The following is a 17,238-nucleotide window of genomic DNA, read 5'->3' on the forward strand; positions in this document are numbered from 1 at the left end:
TGTGTGTCTGTCTATGTGTCTGCCTGTGTGTCTGTCTATGTGTCTGCCTGTGTGTCTGTCTGTGTGTCTGCCTGTGTGTCCGTTTGTGTGTCTGTCTGTGTGTCTGCCTGTGTGTCTGTCTATGTGTCTGCCTGTGTGTCTGTCTATGTGTCTGCATGTGTGTCTGTCTATGTGTCTGCTTGTGTGTCTGTCTGTGTGTCTGCCTGTGTGTCCTTTTGTGTGTCTGTCTGTGTGTCTGCCTGTGTGTCTGTCTATGTGTCTGCCTGTGTGTCTGTCTATGTGTCTGCCTGTGTGTCCTTTTGTATGTCTGTCTGTGTGTCTGCCTGTGTGTCTGTCTATGTGTCTGCCTGTGTGTCCTTTTGTGTCTGTCTGTGTGTCTGCCTGTCTGTCTATGTGTCTGCCTGTGTCTGTGTGTCCGCCTGTCTGTCTGTGTGTCCGCCCGTGTGTCTGTCTGTATGCCTGTGTGTCTGTCTATGTGTCTGCCTGTCTGCCTGTGTGTCTCCGTGTCTGCCTGTGTGTTTGTCTATGTGTCTGCCTGTCTGTCTCCGTGTCTGCCTGTGTGTCTGTCTATGTGTCTGCCTGTGTGTCTGTCTATGTGTCTGCCTGTGTGTCCTTTTGTGTGTCTGTCTGTGTATCTGTGTGTCTGCCTGTGTGTCTGTCTGTGTCTGCCTGTGTGTCCTTTTGTGTGTCTGTCTGTGTATCTGTGTGTCTGTCTGTCTATGTGTCTGCCTGTGTCTGTGTGTCCGCCTGTCTGTCTGTGTGTCCGCCCGTGTGTCTGTCTGTATGCCTGTGTGTCTGTCTATATGTCTGTATATCAGCCTGTGTGTCTGTCTGTGTGTCTGTCTGTGTGCCTGTGTCTGTCTGTCTGTGTTCGCATGTCTGCATGTCTGTCAATATGTGTTCATATATTATGACTTGTTTCTTAGTCCACTTCCAGTTCAGTGTACCGTCTTTATGAATGAGAGTAAACACAGTGTGCATGTCTTGAAGATCAGTGTTGCGCTGGATCTGTAGAGCAGCAATCTCACGTCACAGATTACAGAGCTGGTGACACAAATGATTATCTTTTGTTTTCAGAGTTAATAAAGATCAAGACGACCTGATGAATACATTTACATAACCGAAACATTCCTATTTTAGGCCTGCACTTATCTCGTCGTTCCAGAAAAAGAGTGAGAAGGGGTGTAATGTGTTGTCTGGTGTAATGCTGCTGGCGTAGTTTGTCGACATCTATCTTGTAAAAGCTCAACGTGCAGTGACGGTCCTTTCTGTAATAAATATAGGCATACAAAACCTACACTATACGTTGTAACAGTATCACGAGGAGTATATTTTGTGCGTCACACGTTTGGTTTTATACTGGGGAATGAAGGATGAAAGCCATAAAACTATGTAAACACCAGAAAAATACTAGAAATATTTGAAATTCATTTAATTCCAAAGATCGAAACACAATCTTTACAAAACATAATGGGGATCCATGGAGCTTCTGTGATTAATTTCACAAAGAAAAGACGACATTTGAATATATTCGTCGTTTACGAATTGATGAAAAGAATATGGCCAGCGACGCTTCAATTCCCCCTCCTCTCCTCCGCCCCAAGGATTCGACTTGGCTTCTGGTTGTCAAGGTGATCTCGCCCTGACTCCAAGAATGATGTCTTTGTCAGGGTGGACGACTGCATGTTCCCAATCAACACAAAACTGTAGTTCGGGTGTTTCCGGTATAGCGAAGAATGTGAAGTGATGAAGCAGGAATGTGAGAGCGAGGCGTAGCTCCACCCACGCCATATGCTGACCAATACAAATGCGGGGTCCTGCTCCAAATGGAATCCAGAAATATGATTGGTTGTTGGTGGACGACTGGAGCTTCAGGAATCTGTCTGGTTTGAAGTCTTTAGAATCTTCCCACATGAAGGAAGATCGGTGGATTCCCCACGTGAAGATTCTCAAGTCAGACTGGAAAGAGAAGAGCGATGTCACGTTAATAAGTAATTTAATATAGTTTCAATTAGATGACCTTTTGTGGAGAATACTTCAGTATCAGTGATGAGGACGTTTCAGTTCATTGAAGCCCCTGACACTCAATTATTGCTACGAGATCGGTAGTTAAACACATACTCGGTCATTGCCATAAATATGGCCTACATACAGAATACAAAGTGTTACCACAGTCAGCTCCTAGCTCCGTGTGCACGTACGGTCTGCATGAAAAACCGTTATTGGCCTACACGTGGCCTACATACAGAATAAAGTCAGAGTAGATGTATACAGTAGACAGATGACATCGGGTACAGCCTACACGTGGCCTACATACATAATACAGTCCGAGTAGAGGTATAGTTGACATGATATCAGCACAGGCACAGCCTACACGTGGCCTACATGTACATACAGAATACAGTCTGAGTAGATGTATAAAGTTGACAGATGGCATCAGGTACAGCCTACGCGTGGCCTACATACAGAATACAGTCTGAGTAGAGGTTTAAAGTTGACAGATGGCACCAGGCACAGCCTACACGTGGCCTACATACAGAATACTGTCAGAGTAGAGGTATAAAGTTGACAGATGGCATCAGATACAGCCTACGCGTGGCCTACATACAGAATACAGTCAGAGTAGAGGTATAAAGTTGACAGATGGCATCAGTACAGCCTACACCTGGCCTACATACAGAATACAGTCAGAGCAGAGGTATAAAGTTGACAGATGGCACCAGGTACAGCCTACACGTGGCCTTCATGCAGAATACAGTCACAGTAGATGTATAAAGTTGACAGATGGCATCAGTACAGCCTACACGTGGCCTACATACAGAATACGGTCTGAGTAGAGGTATAAAGTTGACAGATGGCATCGGTACAGCCTACACCTGGCCTACATACAGAATACAGTCAGAGCAGAGGTATAAAGTTGACAGATGGCACCAGGTACAGCCTACACGTGGCCTACATACAGAATACATCAGAGTAGAGGTATAACGTTGACAGATGGCATCAGTACAGCCTACACGTGGCCTACATACAGAATACAGTCAGAGCAGAGGTATAAAGTTGACAGATGGCATCAGTACAGCCTACACCTGGCCTACATACAGAATACAGTCAGAGCAGAGGTATAAAGTTGACAGATGGCATCAGTACAGCCTACACCTGGCCTACATACAGAATACAGTCAGAGCAGAGGTATAAAGTTGACAGATGGCATCAGTACAGCCTACACGTGGTCTACATACAGAATACAGTCAGAGCAGAGGTATAAAGTTGACAGATGGCATCAGTACAGCCTACACGTGGTCTACATACAGAATACAGTCAGAGCACAGGTATAAAGTTGACAGATGGCATCAGTACAGCCTACACGTGGCCTACATACAGAATACATCAGAGTAGAGGTATTAAGTTGACAGATGGCATCAGTACAGCCTACGCATGGTCTACATACAGAATACAGTCAGAGCAGAGGTATAAAGTTGACAGATGGCATCAGTACAGCCTACACGTGGCCTACATACAGAATACATCAGAGTAGAGGTATTAAGTTGACAGATGGCATCAGTACAGCCTACACGTGGCCTACATACAGAATACATCAGAGTAGAGGTATTAAGTTGACAGATGGCATCAGTACAGCCTACGCATGGTCTACATACAGAATACAGTCAGAGCAGAGGTATAAAGTTGACAGATGGCATCAGTACAGCCTACACGTGGTCTACATACAGAATACAGTCAGAGCACAGGTATAAAGTTGACAGATGGCACCAGGTACAGCCTACGCGTGGCCTACATACAGAATACAGTCAGAGTAGAGGTATTAAGTTGACAGATGGTATCAGTACAGCCTACACGTGGTCTACATACAGAATACAGTCAGAGCACAGGTATAAAGTTGACAGATGGCACCAGGTACAGCCTACGCGTGGCCTACATACAGAATACAGTCAGAGTAGAGGTATAAAGTTGACAGATGGCATCAGTACAGCCTACACGTGGTCTACATACAGAATACAGTCAGAGCAGAGGTATAAAGTTGACAGATGGCACCAGGTACAGCCTACGCGTGGCCTACATACAGAATACAGTCAGAGTAGAGGTATAAAGTTGACAGATGACATCAGGTACCGCCTACGCGTGGCCTACATACAGAATACAGTCAGAGCAGAGGTATAAAGTTGACAGATGACATCAGATACAGCCTACACGTGGCCTACATACAGAATACAGTCAGAATAGAGGTATAAAGTTGACAGATGACATCAGGTACAGCCTACGCGTGGCCTACATACAGAATACAGTCAGAGCAGAGGTATAAAGTTGACAGATGGCATCAGATACAGCCTACACGTGGCCTACATACAGAATACATCAGAGTAGAGGTATAACGTTGACAGATGGCATCAGTACAGCCTACACGTGGCCTACATACAGAATACATCAGAGTAGAGGTATAACGTTGACAGATGGCATCAGATACAGCCTACACGTGGTCTACATACAGAATACATCAGAGTAGAGGTATAACGTTGACAGATGGCATCAGTACAGCCTACACGTGGCCTACATACAGAATACAGTCAGAGCAGAGGTATAACGTTGACAGATGGCATCAGTACAGCCTACACGTGGCCTACATACAGAATACAGTCAGAGCAGAGGTATAAAGTTGACAGATGGCATCAGTACAGCCTACACGTGGTCTACATACAGAATACAGTCAGAGCACAGGTATAAAGTTGACAGATGGCACCAGGTACAGCCTACGCGTGGCCTACATACAGAATACAGTCAGAGCAGAGGTATAAAGTTGACAGATGGCATCAGTACAGCCTACACGTGGTCTACATACAGAATACAGTCAGAGCAGAGGTATAAAGTTGACAGATGGCACCAGGTACAGCCTACGCGTGGCCTACATACAGAATACAGTCAGAGCAGAGGTATAAAAATGACAGATGGCATCAGTACAGCCTACACGTGGCCTACATACAGAATACAGTCCGAGTAGAGGTATAAAGTTGACAGATGGCATCAGTACAGCCTACACGTGGCCTACATACAGAATACAGTCTGAGTAGAGGTATAAAGTTGACAGATGGTATCAGTACAGCCTACACGTGGTCTACATACAGAATACAGTCAGAGCAGAGGTATAAAGTTGACAGATGGCATCGGGTACATCCTACGCGTGGCCTACATACAGAATACAGTCAGAGCAGAGGTATAAAGTTGACAGATGGCATCAGTACAGCCTACACCTGGTCTACATACAGAATACAGTCAGAGTAGATGTATAAAGTTGACAGATGACATCAGATACAGCCTACGCGTGGCCTACATACAGAATACAGTCAGAATAGAGGTATAAAGTTGACAGATGACATCAGGTACAGCCTACGCGTGGCCTACATACAGAATACAGTCCGAGTAGAGGTATAAAGTTGACAGATGGCATCAGTACAGCCTACACGTGGTCTACATACAGAATACAGTCAGAGTAGAGATATAAAGTTGACAGATGGCACGAGGTACAGCCTACACCTGGCCTACACACAGAATACAGTCAGAGTAGAGGTATAAAGTTGACAGATGGCATCAGTACAGCCTACACCTGGCCTACATACAGAATACAGTCCGAGTAGAGGTATAAAGTTGACAGATGGCATCAGTACAGCCTACACGTGGCCTACATACAGAATACAGTCAGAGTAGAGGTATAAAGTTGACAGATGGCATCAGTACAGCCTACACCTGGTCTACATACAGAATACAGTCAGAGTAGAGGTATTAAGTTGACAGATGGTATCAGTACAGCCTACGCGTGGCCTACATACAGAATACAGTCCGAGTAGAGGTATAAAGTTGACAGATGGCATCAGTACAGCCTACGCGTGGCCTACATACAGAATACAGTCAGAGTAGAGGTTTAAAGTTGACAGATGGCATCAGTACAGCCTACACGTGGTCTACATACAGAATACAGTCAGAGTATAGGTATAAAGTTGACAGATGGCACCAGGTACAGCCTACGCGTGGCCTACATACAGAATACAGTCAGAGCAGAGGTATAAAGTTGACAGATAACATCAGCACAGGTACACCCTATGCGTGGCCTACATGTACATACAGAATACAGTCCGAGTAGAGGTTTAAAGTTGACAGATGACATCAGCACAGGTACACCCTACGCGTGGCCTACATGTACATACAGAATACAGTCTGAGTAGATGTATAAAGTTGACAGATGACATCAGGTACAGCCTACGCGTGCCCTACATGTACATACAGAATACAGTCTGAGTAGATGTATAAAGTTGACAGATGACATCAGGTACAGCCTACGCGTGGCCTACATACAGAATACAGTCAGAGTAGAGGTATAAAGTTGACAGTATAGGTATATTCAAGAGGCCTTCAAATATTGTTAGAAATCGACATAAAGAAGGATTTCGATACAATAACAGTAACGTGTTGCTCTTCCACTTGATAGTGTCGAACACAGCCTACCCCTGCTGGAACGTGGACGTCTCCCAGCTGGAGTTCCGAGTCAGTGTGTCGACTTATGAAAGGTGCAATAGGGTAGACGCGGAGGACCTCCTTCATGGCACTCTCCAGCTTAGGTGGAACGGACCCAGGAGCTTTACGTAGGATCCCCACAAACTCATCAGCTTCCGTCTGCAGCTCCGTCTGAAACAGGACATGAACAAAGTTGCATACAGCGGCGGTCATGTTTGGTAGGTGAAAACATACACAATTCAACTGTTTACACGCTCATCTGAATGTCTGGTGTAGCGACTCACCTGAATGTCTGGTCTGGCGACTCAACTGAATGTTTGGTCAAGTTGCTCGACTGAATGTCTGGTCTGGTGACTCACCTGAATGTCTGGTCTGGTGACTCACCTGGATATCTGGTCTGGTGACTCACCTGAATGTCTGGTCTGGTGACTCATCTGAATGTCTGGTCTGGTGAAACACCTGAATGTTTGGCCTGGTGACTCACCTGAATGTCTGGTCTAGTGACTCACCTGGATATCTGGTCTGGTGACTCACCTGAATGTCTGGTCTAGCTGCTCGACTGAATGTCTCGTCTGGGGACTCACCTAAATGTCTGGTCTGGTGACTCACCTGAATGTCTGGCCTGGTGACTCACCTGAATGTCTGGTGTAGTGACTCACCTAAATGTCTGGTCTAGTTGCTCACCTGAATGTCTGGTCTGGTGACTCACCTGAATGTCTGGTCTAGTGGCTCAACTGAATGTTTAGTCTAGTTACTCGCCTGAATGTCTGGTCTAGTGACTCACCTGAATGTTTGGTCTAGTTGCTCACCTGGATGTTAAGTCTGGTGACCCACCTGAATGTCTGGTCTGGTTAGTCACCTGAATGTCTGGTCTGGTTACTCACTTGAATGTCTGGTGTGGTAACTCACCTAAATGTTTAGTCTGGTGACTCACCTGAATGTTTAGTCTGGTTACTCACTTGAATGTCTGGTCTAGTGACTCACTTGAATGTCTGGTATTGTTGCTCACCTGGATATCTGGTCTGGTTAGTCACCTGAATGTCTGGTGTGGTGAAACACCTGAATGTTTGGTCTGGTGACTCACCTGAATGTCTGGTCTGGTGACTCACCTGAATGTTTGGTCTGGTTACTCACCTGAATGTCTGGTGTGGTGAAACACCTGAATGTCTGGTGTGGTGAAACACCTGAATGTCTGGTCTGGTGACTCACCTGGATGTCTGGTCTAGTGACTCACCTGGATATCTGGTCTAGTGACTCACCTGAATGTCTGGTCTGGTGACTCACCTGGATGTCTGGTCTGGTGACTCACCTGGATATCTGGTCTAGTGACTCACCTGAATGTCTGGTCTGGTGACTCACCTGGATGTCTGGTCTAGTGACTCACCTGGATGTCTGGTCTGGTGACTCAACTGGATGTCTGGTCTAGTGACTCACCTGATTGTCTGGTCTGGCGAGTTACCTGGATGTCTGGTCTAGTGACTCACCTGAATGTCTGGTCTGGTGACTCACCTGAATGTCTGGTCTGGTGACTCACCTGGATATCTGGTCTAGTGACTCACCTGAATGTCTGGTCTAGTGACTCACCTGAATGTTTGGTCTTGTGAGTCACCTGGATGTCTGGTCTAGTGACTCACCTGGATGTCTGGTCTGGTGACTTACCTGGATATCTGGTCTGGTGACTCACCTGAATGTCTGGTCTTGTGACTCACCTGAATGTCTGGTCTGGTGACTCACCTGAATGTCTGGTCTGGTGACTCACCTGGATGTCTGGTCTGGTGACTCACCTGAATGTCTGGTCTGGTGACTCACCTGAATGTCTGGTCTGGTGACTCACCTGAATGTCTGGTCTGGTGACTCACCTGAATGTCTGGTCTGGTGACTCACCTGGATGTCTGGTCTGGAGGCCAGGACATGCAACACGACAGGGATGGTGGCGGCCGTTGTCTCAGACCCTGCCATAAGGAACAGCTTCAAGTTATCCTTGGCCTGGAGAGACCAAATATATTCAATGAACGATGTGTTGCCTAATATGAGAATGTAAAACCATTCAGGCACCAATTTAATCATTTTTAATTAATACTGAAAAAATATATCAGTTTAGCTCATAATGAAAATGAAATTAATCATATCTTTATATTCTAGTAGAATTATATAATTATGCACGAGTGGGTGAATAGGTTGGGTTTAACGTCGCTTTGAACAGTACTTCTATTAATTATAATGTTTTTTACCCTGAGCAGGGTATTTTAATGACTAAGTACCTCATCAAAACCGCAGGCTGTGTGTAAAAGCTGTGGTAGGTTGACATCAACACCAGGCCTCGCATCGCCTGAAGAAAGGGCGTCCTCTAAAATGTTTGTTGTCAGTTTGTCAAAAATCTCACTAGCTCTCAGGAACTCTTCTGAGTCGTACGTTATTTCCCCCAGTGCGTAGGCTTTATGTAAGATTGTCATCATACATTCCAATATTTTGTCCCGTTTTCCGTCCAGAGCTTCAAGGTCGACGTCAATTAGAACGTGACCCACGATGTCAAGAGCTAATTTCAATGTAACTTCGTTCACATTTATCATCGTATTTTTAGAAATAATTTGAATCATTTTCTCTATGTCTTTTATCATCAGCAATCCCCTTTCTTCCATGTTGGATTTTCTAAAGATGGCGGAGATTGATCGTCTGGTTTCTGGACTTTTGTTCGGCGAGCCGAGGAAGCTGTTTTCGAGGGGTGAGTTAGAAAGATACTTTTCTCCCCCTTTCTCCGACCTATTTATGACTGCTTGGCAATATTTGGCGTCGATTATGTAAATTTTGTCCTCATATCTGAAAAGTCCGTGTGAAAAGAAATGTTCAAATAGGAACTCCAATATCTTCAGTTTATTGTTTCCAAATATAGCCTTGAGTCCAAGGTCAAGGACATAGCAGGGTTCGGGTATTGTTGAACCGGGAGCCCATATCTGAAACGATAAAAGATGACCGTTGTATCAGACGGGGAATTAGCGAATAGCGACACGTAACGGATGTGTTTCCATCTAGCTGCCATCTATGGTCTGGGTGCCCTAAATGAAAAGTGTGTAGTTCACACAGGGACAAATAACATAACCATTATATGTAAGCATCACTACATTAATTGTTCGATCAAGGAACTTGGTATAAGTAACATATCAAATACAGTAAACTACGGTTATAACGAACTCAAAGGGACCACTAATTTTAGTTCGTAATAACCGTAGTTCGTTATGGGCATATATACAACATTTATACAACAAATGGTGGGACTAAAAAATAAGTTTGTTATATCGGTCAGTTCGTTATAAGCGTGTTCGTTATAAACGTACTTTACTGTAGTCCCACATATAAGGCCAGTATCTGCCCAAACCATGCATCAGTACAGTCAACTTTTGACTCTGTCCATTCCTGTCTTTGAAAGGCATTTAGAAGTGATACACATAAGGAAGAGAATATATGGCTGTCAACTTCTTTATTATGAGGAACACAACGTTTCGGAGTATATGCTTACTCCTTCATCAGGTGAATGAATGCCATGAGGCAGAGAGCATATATGCAGGTAAGGATAACAAAAGGTTGAAAGTAGCAGAGGGTAGAAACTAACAAGGGAAGCCTTTTGTTATCTTATTATTTCGCTGTCCCTACCTGTACATATACATGCTCTCTGTCTCGTGGCATTCATTCACCTCATGACGGAGCAAGCATATACTCCAAAACGTTGTGTTCCTCATAATAAAGAAGTTGACATCCATAAATTCTCTTACTTCTGTCCATTCCTCTTTTGTACTGGATTCTAAATCTCCATAAAATCCGCACAAAGAGAGCCACATTGCTGGGTGCAGCAAATGTACCACTAAATATAAAGATTAACCATAACCCTTAACACAATCAAGGAAGGGTTTCTTTGTATTCATAGAAATGGAATTAATACGATGTGGATTCTCAAAAACTCATAGGATTTGCTTGACTTTTTGCAATCTCAGAAAAGAGTTCAAAACATTTGACTTTCAACTTTGTACGCCACATATCCTACATGGCAAACATTCGTCACCACTCGCCCCTTTCCGTAACCTGCAAGAGGACTCGTCCCCCTATCGATGAATGTTATGTGCGAAAATACGACAAACAAATCAGAATGCGCGTATGATTTCAAGTTCTTCGTCAAAGAATCCCTCAGAAACAATTTATGATTTTACATGTCTTTGATCTAAAAATATACCCAAGACACAGTTAAATGTGGTCAATCATATTGTATAAATCCGCATGTCCCGATGTGCTTTTAATTGCATCTGAAATATATATAATATATGGGGAGAATAACAAACGGCAAGAAGTGATATTAACTTCATAAAGGACCATCTGTCATTTGTCGGCCTTGTCAATGTGGAACTAACGTAATTTTTAAGGAACGTCAACAGATTGTGTACGGGCTAGTCACTTACGACAAAGGGAGACAATATAAGGGGAGGTAACTCCTTTATGACAATAGTTCCGTCAAGGTGTTATGTTCATTGCAGTGAAATATCAAGTGTTATTGCTTGCCCGTGAAGAGATCACCCGTTTAATAAACATACAGCTGTATTACACATTGTGTAATACCAAAACGCGTGCTTATGTACTCCCCGAACACGTTTCTAGAACAAATATTGAAAGCTCTCAACATCCCTTGGCTTATTCAACGACATTGCGTGTGGAGATGATAGATCACTGAGAGGAGCTTATGCACACTCGATGACCCCCGCAACCTTGTTGCTAGGCTGACTTCATATGGAATTGTTTCGCCGATGGATCTTGCAACAAAATTACACAAATTACGTCATCGGGTGCCGTGACGTAATTGTAAACTTTGAGATGCAAGGCCCCGTTCCACAAGGCGATCCCTATAGTCTACTACTGTAGCGCAACAACAGACGTTGGTCGAAGTTAAAGTACGTGAGTTGCGATAACCTAAGGGCTACGATAGTTTTGTTAAACGGACGCCTGAATTCTAAAGGTGCACCGTTGTCTGGTATTAAATTCATACGTTTCAACTTTTGGCGTGTTTGAAGTATTATTATGTTGAACTCAATTGGATTATGCCGTGGGTCGTGTAGGTGTCAGACTATTCACACTCAACACCATAATTCTAAAAAACGCTATAAATGGCAAGTAATAAACAAAATACTAAACTCGCTCCCGTGTAAAACAAATTTTATGAAACTCGTGAATAGTTGTGGTATCTGACTCGCTTTCGCTCGTCAGATACCACAACTATTCACTCGTTTCATAAAATTGGTATTACACGGGAGCTCGTTTAGTATTCTATATTTATGTTCACTGCAGTGACATATCAAGTGTTTTGTTCACTGCAGTGAAAATATCACTTTTCTCTACTTCGGAAAACTCAGTCTTTCACACTGAAGTATACAATAAAATATTGAACCGCTGATGCCGTCATAATAGGGCAGGAAAACGCATATAACCTATGACCCCTAGTTTATTTTTCAAATCGAGCGTTGTAATGGTATCAGTATCACGTGTTCCAAATGAATTATATCTGTTGAAAACCAAAGTGTAACGTGGGAACAAGCACAAGACTCATACAGCTGTTTAGATCTCAGAAGTATATCTGCCATTGTAGATAAGTATAGTCCTTGCTTACGCCAGAGACCATATAATAGACGGACGGCCTATGCGCGAAACCATCAGGGCTACGGCTTGTACTGCGCAGCCTGTCCTGAAGCGAGCAGAAACGCGTTCACTGCAGTCACCGTTGTCGCCTTTTTTCCCAAGCAAACGATATATTTCACAATACATATTTACACTCATGTATTTCTTAACATTGTTTACATTACAACTAAGAGTTGTTGGTGCCCTAAAGCATGTCGTTGTCACTGTATTTGATGACTGTGATGACCGTCCCTCTATTATATGGTCTCTGCTTACGCCAAAACATGGAAGGCAACGTTTTGCTGTTATTAGTATGTGGTATTCACAAACTGGTGAGGGAATTCAGTAGAGTATAACAAATATAAAGTGTTCCTGTTGTGCTTTCTGTGGTAATTCCAAAACGTGTACAATAGGGAAAGCTTATCTACGTGATGTCAAGGTGAGATGAAATGGGGTTTAACGTCGCGTCCAAGATTATTGCACTTGTATAGAGACGTGCATGCACGTGTGTGTGTGGCTGCTTGTACTAGTCCGGGCTGATGCCGATTTATAGTGCTAGCCCAATGAGATACCATGCCGCAGTTTAACATGAATACCCTACTCAGACACAGAATACTGAGCCTGAGCCGACCAGTCCTTGTTTTAGCCCCGAGCGACAGGGTAACAACAAGTACCATCTTTTAACGTCTTTTGGTATGACGCAGACGGGGATCGAACCCTGGATCTTTCGCTCTCCGGGCGGACGCCCTACCACTAGACCACGGAGAAGATCAATGGTACAATGATGTCTATAGATATGCAGCTTTGCAATTAGTTTCGTGAATTTATCAAACCAGTTATACATTATTTACCATAGTTACGCCCGTGCGAGTATACATTGGAATCCAATGGAATAATACCGTATTCGACGTAATAGCCGCCCCGCTCTAATCAGCGCCCGGGGCGATATTATCTAATATACTGGCTAGTGAACAATCCCAATTAGCACCCCTCCGATTGAGCAATGTACACAAGACTTATTTATTCGTGTATAATACGCACTCGTGTGTTATATGCACCCTAAGTATGGGCAATTAAATTCTGGAAAATATATCTGTCTGTATAATGCGCACATACCTTTCTTTTGTATCATTTCAGGCTGTCAGCATAAACCAAAATTTACGATCTTTCAACCCTGTTTTTATTTCTTACCAAAATTATATTCTAATAAGAGCCCCCTATTTCTAATTTTGAGAGCGCCCTGGGCGCTTATTACGTCGAATACGGTATACTGAGTTAGGACTGAATTACATCTATGTCACATGACAATCGGGAGAACAATGGCGTGCATTAATTCAACAGGTTGTGTATTGGATAAAGTTAGTGCCTACCTTGTCACGGAGTGATCTCCATATCATCAACAGTACCGACACGGCACGTGTGACTGCGTCCCCAAACCACATGGTCGTCAAAGGTGTAGAACAGGGATGCTTTCTAGAACACTAGATATCTAGAACACTGAACAACAATGCTTTTGCATTTTCGCGATACCGGACAATTGTCACACAATGAATACTGTGTGTATCTGCACCTGTTGTGACAGCCTCGAAGTATATAGTACCAGAATGTTCGTTCAGAGCATTCGAGACGTGAATCAATCAATTTTATTTTTGTACGTATTGTTTGTCTTATATGAGGAATTTTAAAGAAACAGCTTATCGGGTGGTATCCTAGTGATAGGGTATTACATAATGCCATCTTATACCTATCTTATCTGAAGTAAGTATTCTGAAAGGAACTTGGTGAATGGCCTGTGCCCTTGTTGTCATAGCACAGGTGTTCACGTAACCACGAGATTGCCTTATCACCAATATGAACGCCAACTTTGTTTCAAGATTCTATCTTTATTTCTATTCTCATTGTGTTAACGGCGTTGATGTCAAGAAGACTCAAAGGATTTTTGGTTGCGTGGCACTGAATATGGCATTCCTCATCAAAAGACCCGTGAAGAATAGACCTAGGGTAGAATAGGTCTTCATCAACCCATGCTTGCCGTAAAAGGCGACTATGCTTGTCGTAAATGGCGACTAACGGGATCGGGTGTTCAGGCTTGCTGTCTTGGTTGATGAACGTCATCAATCCCAATTGATTGATAATAATCACTGGATTGTCTGATCCAGACTCGATTATTTACAGACCGCCGTCATATAGCTGGAATATTGCTGAGTGCGACGCTAAACAACAAACCAACCAACCAACCAAACAAACAAAATCCTCATCACAGTGTCAGCGGCTTTTACAAGATTTCTGAGTACTTCTAAATAAAGTTCACTTGCGTATTCATCACTTCTGAAAAAAGATAGAAATTGACTTTGCTGTTTGAAAATAAACCAAAGACGCGGACTTGGAACCATTGGGACAATATAGAACAATACCAACCTAGCATGGGTCAGCACAGCAAGCAGAACCAGGTCGATCGCTGTGACACGGAAAGCTGTGCTGATATCATTCGCCATACGTACACTGGTTCGGGGCTGGCGACAGGGAAGATCTGACATTATCTAGACTTATATCACTTTTGTTTGTTTTATTTACTAATGCTTCAGGCACGTGTTACAAAGTTTGCTTGTGAGCAGTGTGTTAATGCTACCATCACACCAAAGTGGTTCAATCCCGTTCTAAACAAAATACTAGAACGGGCTGTGATCACGGTAGAACGCGTAGTTTGGCATAAAATACGATGCTAGTTCGTTCATAAGCAGTCCTCAATACGTCTATCACGTCCTTAGCCAGTCAGCAGTCCGTTTGTATCCAGTTCAGATCGTGTAAAAGTGCCCGTTCACCTCATCCCGACAACGTTTCGAAGCAGTTCGAGCACGTCCGTAGCCGTTCGGTACCCATTCTTAACCAGTTCAAACTCGTTCTACCCTGTTCATACCATTCTTAACCAGTTCAAACTCGTTCTACCCTGTTCATAATACGTCCAAGCCAGTTCTCACTAATTCTTAACCCGACCAACAGCGTTCGCAGTACATCCTCATCTCGTCCGAAGTGCGTGTGTATTCGCGTCCTGGCCCGACTCCTATGGATACCGAGCGTTGTCAATCCGACTAATTGCAGAACGGGATGGATGGGAATTTATTTTGAGCAGGCTCAAAGTTCTAGAGCACCCTCCCCGTCCGAGCCCGTCCATGAAGTTCGTAAAAAGACTGTCAATATTTGCTACAACGTCCACCACGTTCATACACATAGTTTGGTGTTGATGGGGGTATAATATCACACACACCTGAACGCAACCCTGGTTGAAGGGAAGTGTGGTGCTATTGTAGAAAATACCATCGGTAACATACATCAGGATCATGTACTCTCTTAACACCATCGCAAAAAACAAAATCACATCTAAAAATGAGACATCCGCAAGTACATATAATAAATGTGTATTAACCTTTTTCGCCAGGAACTGAAAATATCTCCTCGTTAGCACCTCCATGTTCAGCTTAACACGGGTCCTCCTTTGGTCAGAAGTTTGTTCCCCCTGTAATGAGTGTGTCACGCGTTGCATACGCGTGACGAACGGGGTGCACACCAGTGTTCAACGCGTTGCACACGGGTATCACACGCGTGGCGGACGAGTGACCATGCGTGCCCATGCGTGTGGGGGGAATGAATTTCTAGGCAGTAGTGTAAGTATAGAAGACACTAGCCACAGTGTAGGAGAACGAGACACGGTATCGGAGACCCGAGACACGACATAGGCAACACAAGGCACGGTACAGGAGACATGGTATAGCAGACACTATGTAGAGGACCAATTTGACTAGCCGGACCAATTTTTTCTAATCAATATTAAAAAATCTCGCAACGTTTTCATGAATATTATTTTATTATATATAATGATAAACAGCGACTAAAATACGCGGAGCATCTTTAGAATACAGTGCCACTACTACTCGTGAGGACGATCTCTGCCGTAGGACACATGTCACTTGACAAGCAACCAGTTTTAGAGAGAATCCGTCGGACGCGAACCCGCGACCTTCGGATAGTTAGCCTGACAGCTAACCGACTGAGCTACGTCCACACTATTAAACTCAGTGCAAATTTACCTAGTCATGCCTATGACGTTACGGAACTGAACGAAAAGGGTCGAATAGGTGACGGACACTTACGAAGATTACAGGTAGGCATGGTGTCTCGTGACTTTAGTCTACGGACACTTACGAATCATCCCGATGCCATTTGGCACACTCGTCCCATTCCGTAATCTACAAGATAACGAGTGGTGAGGAATGAGCCGATATGCCGCGAACTGAAAACGGCTCCAGACGTCAGACATCAGACGTCGAACTCGCGAGTGCGCATGAATGATATGGTATTTAATAATTCGTCAGGTGATTTTTGTGACAGAAAAGTGTGGTAGAGAACACTGTAAGGAGGAATAAGCATGGCTAGTGACGACACAACGGTGAGTTCGCTTTTGAATCAGTACTGAAAAATGTAGCCGGTGAAAGTGGCTTGTGTGAATGTTCCAGGACAGTTTCCAGTAGCCAAAATATTCGACACAAAAACATTTAATCCTTTTTACTCGACGTTTTTGTGGGAAGAATATAAGGAGCCGCTGTATAATCTAAACCCTAATGATCGTAAAGGGGTGATTGATCGTAAAGGGGATCCAAGGGTTAACCCTCTTGGTGCCACGGGACCATATATGGTCCCTCACTTTTCACACCCGCATAGTGCCAGGGGACCATATATGGTCCCGAGAAAATGCCCTTTTTAAACTGTGAATTTTGATATTTAACACTCAGTGCGCAAAGTCAAAACTATAACCATCATCACCCCAATCATCTTAGCTTTAACACCGTATAACTCATACTTTATACAATGCTATGGATTGCGAAATATGGCGAGATTGGTAAAGTGGCTACCGCTCTTCTCGGCCTTTTTCTGCCATGTTTGAACAGCAAGCGAATGACGGCGAATTTTGATTATGCACCCATGTCACATACACGTAAATATTTTCAGACAAAATCCTTGTTCATAAGAAAAAATATGACCTGAGTGATCAGAAAGACATATTTTTCCCAA

At 43.7% G+C, this 17,238-nt stretch overlaps 1 protein-coding gene across 1 annotated transcript; it reads right to left on the reverse strand.

Moving 5' to 3' along the window:
• Positions 1 to 1,481: 1,481 nt before the first annotated feature.
• Positions 1,482 to 13,647, reverse strand: LOC139443936 (cytochrome P450 3A41-like). Its single transcript, XM_071224823.1, has 5 exons — positions 13,542 to 13,647; positions 8,781 to 9,470; positions 8,404 to 8,505; positions 6,511 to 6,690; positions 1,482 to 1,959 (listed from the first exon to the last, which is right to left on the reverse strand). Exons 1-5 carry the CDS (start codon positions 13,611 to 13,613, stop codon positions 1,627 to 1,629), a joined length of 1,377 nt encoding a protein of 458 aa, XP_071080924.1. The 5' UTR covers positions 13,614 to 13,647; the 3' UTR covers positions 1,482 to 1,626.
• Positions 13,648 to 17,238: the final 3,591 nt, after the last annotated feature.

The sequence above is a fragment of the Haliotis cracherodii genome, unplaced genomic scaffold (assembly GCF_022045235.1).
Source record: "Haliotis cracherodii isolate W230 unplaced genomic scaffold, xgHalCrac1.p SCAF_5, whole genome shotgun sequence".
Lineage (NCBI taxonomy): Eukaryota > Metazoa > Mollusca > Gastropoda > Lepetellida > Haliotidae > Haliotis > Haliotis cracherodii.

Bases quoted from the DNA above. Each gene is read 5' to 3' on its own strand.
- LOC139443936 (XM_071224823.1), bottom strand. From the start codon at position 13,613: ATGTGGTTTGGGGACGCAGTCACACGTGCCGTGTCGGTACTGTTGATG. The intron at 8,506-8,780 runs GTACTTAGTCAT...TGGTCTCTCCAG, and splicing joins CAGCCTGCGGTTTTGATGAG to GCCAAGGATAACTTGAAGCT. The intron at 1,960-6,510 runs GTAGGCTGTGTT...TTCTCTTTCCAG, and splicing joins ACGTCCACGTTCCAGCAGGG to TCTGACTTGAGAATCTTCAC.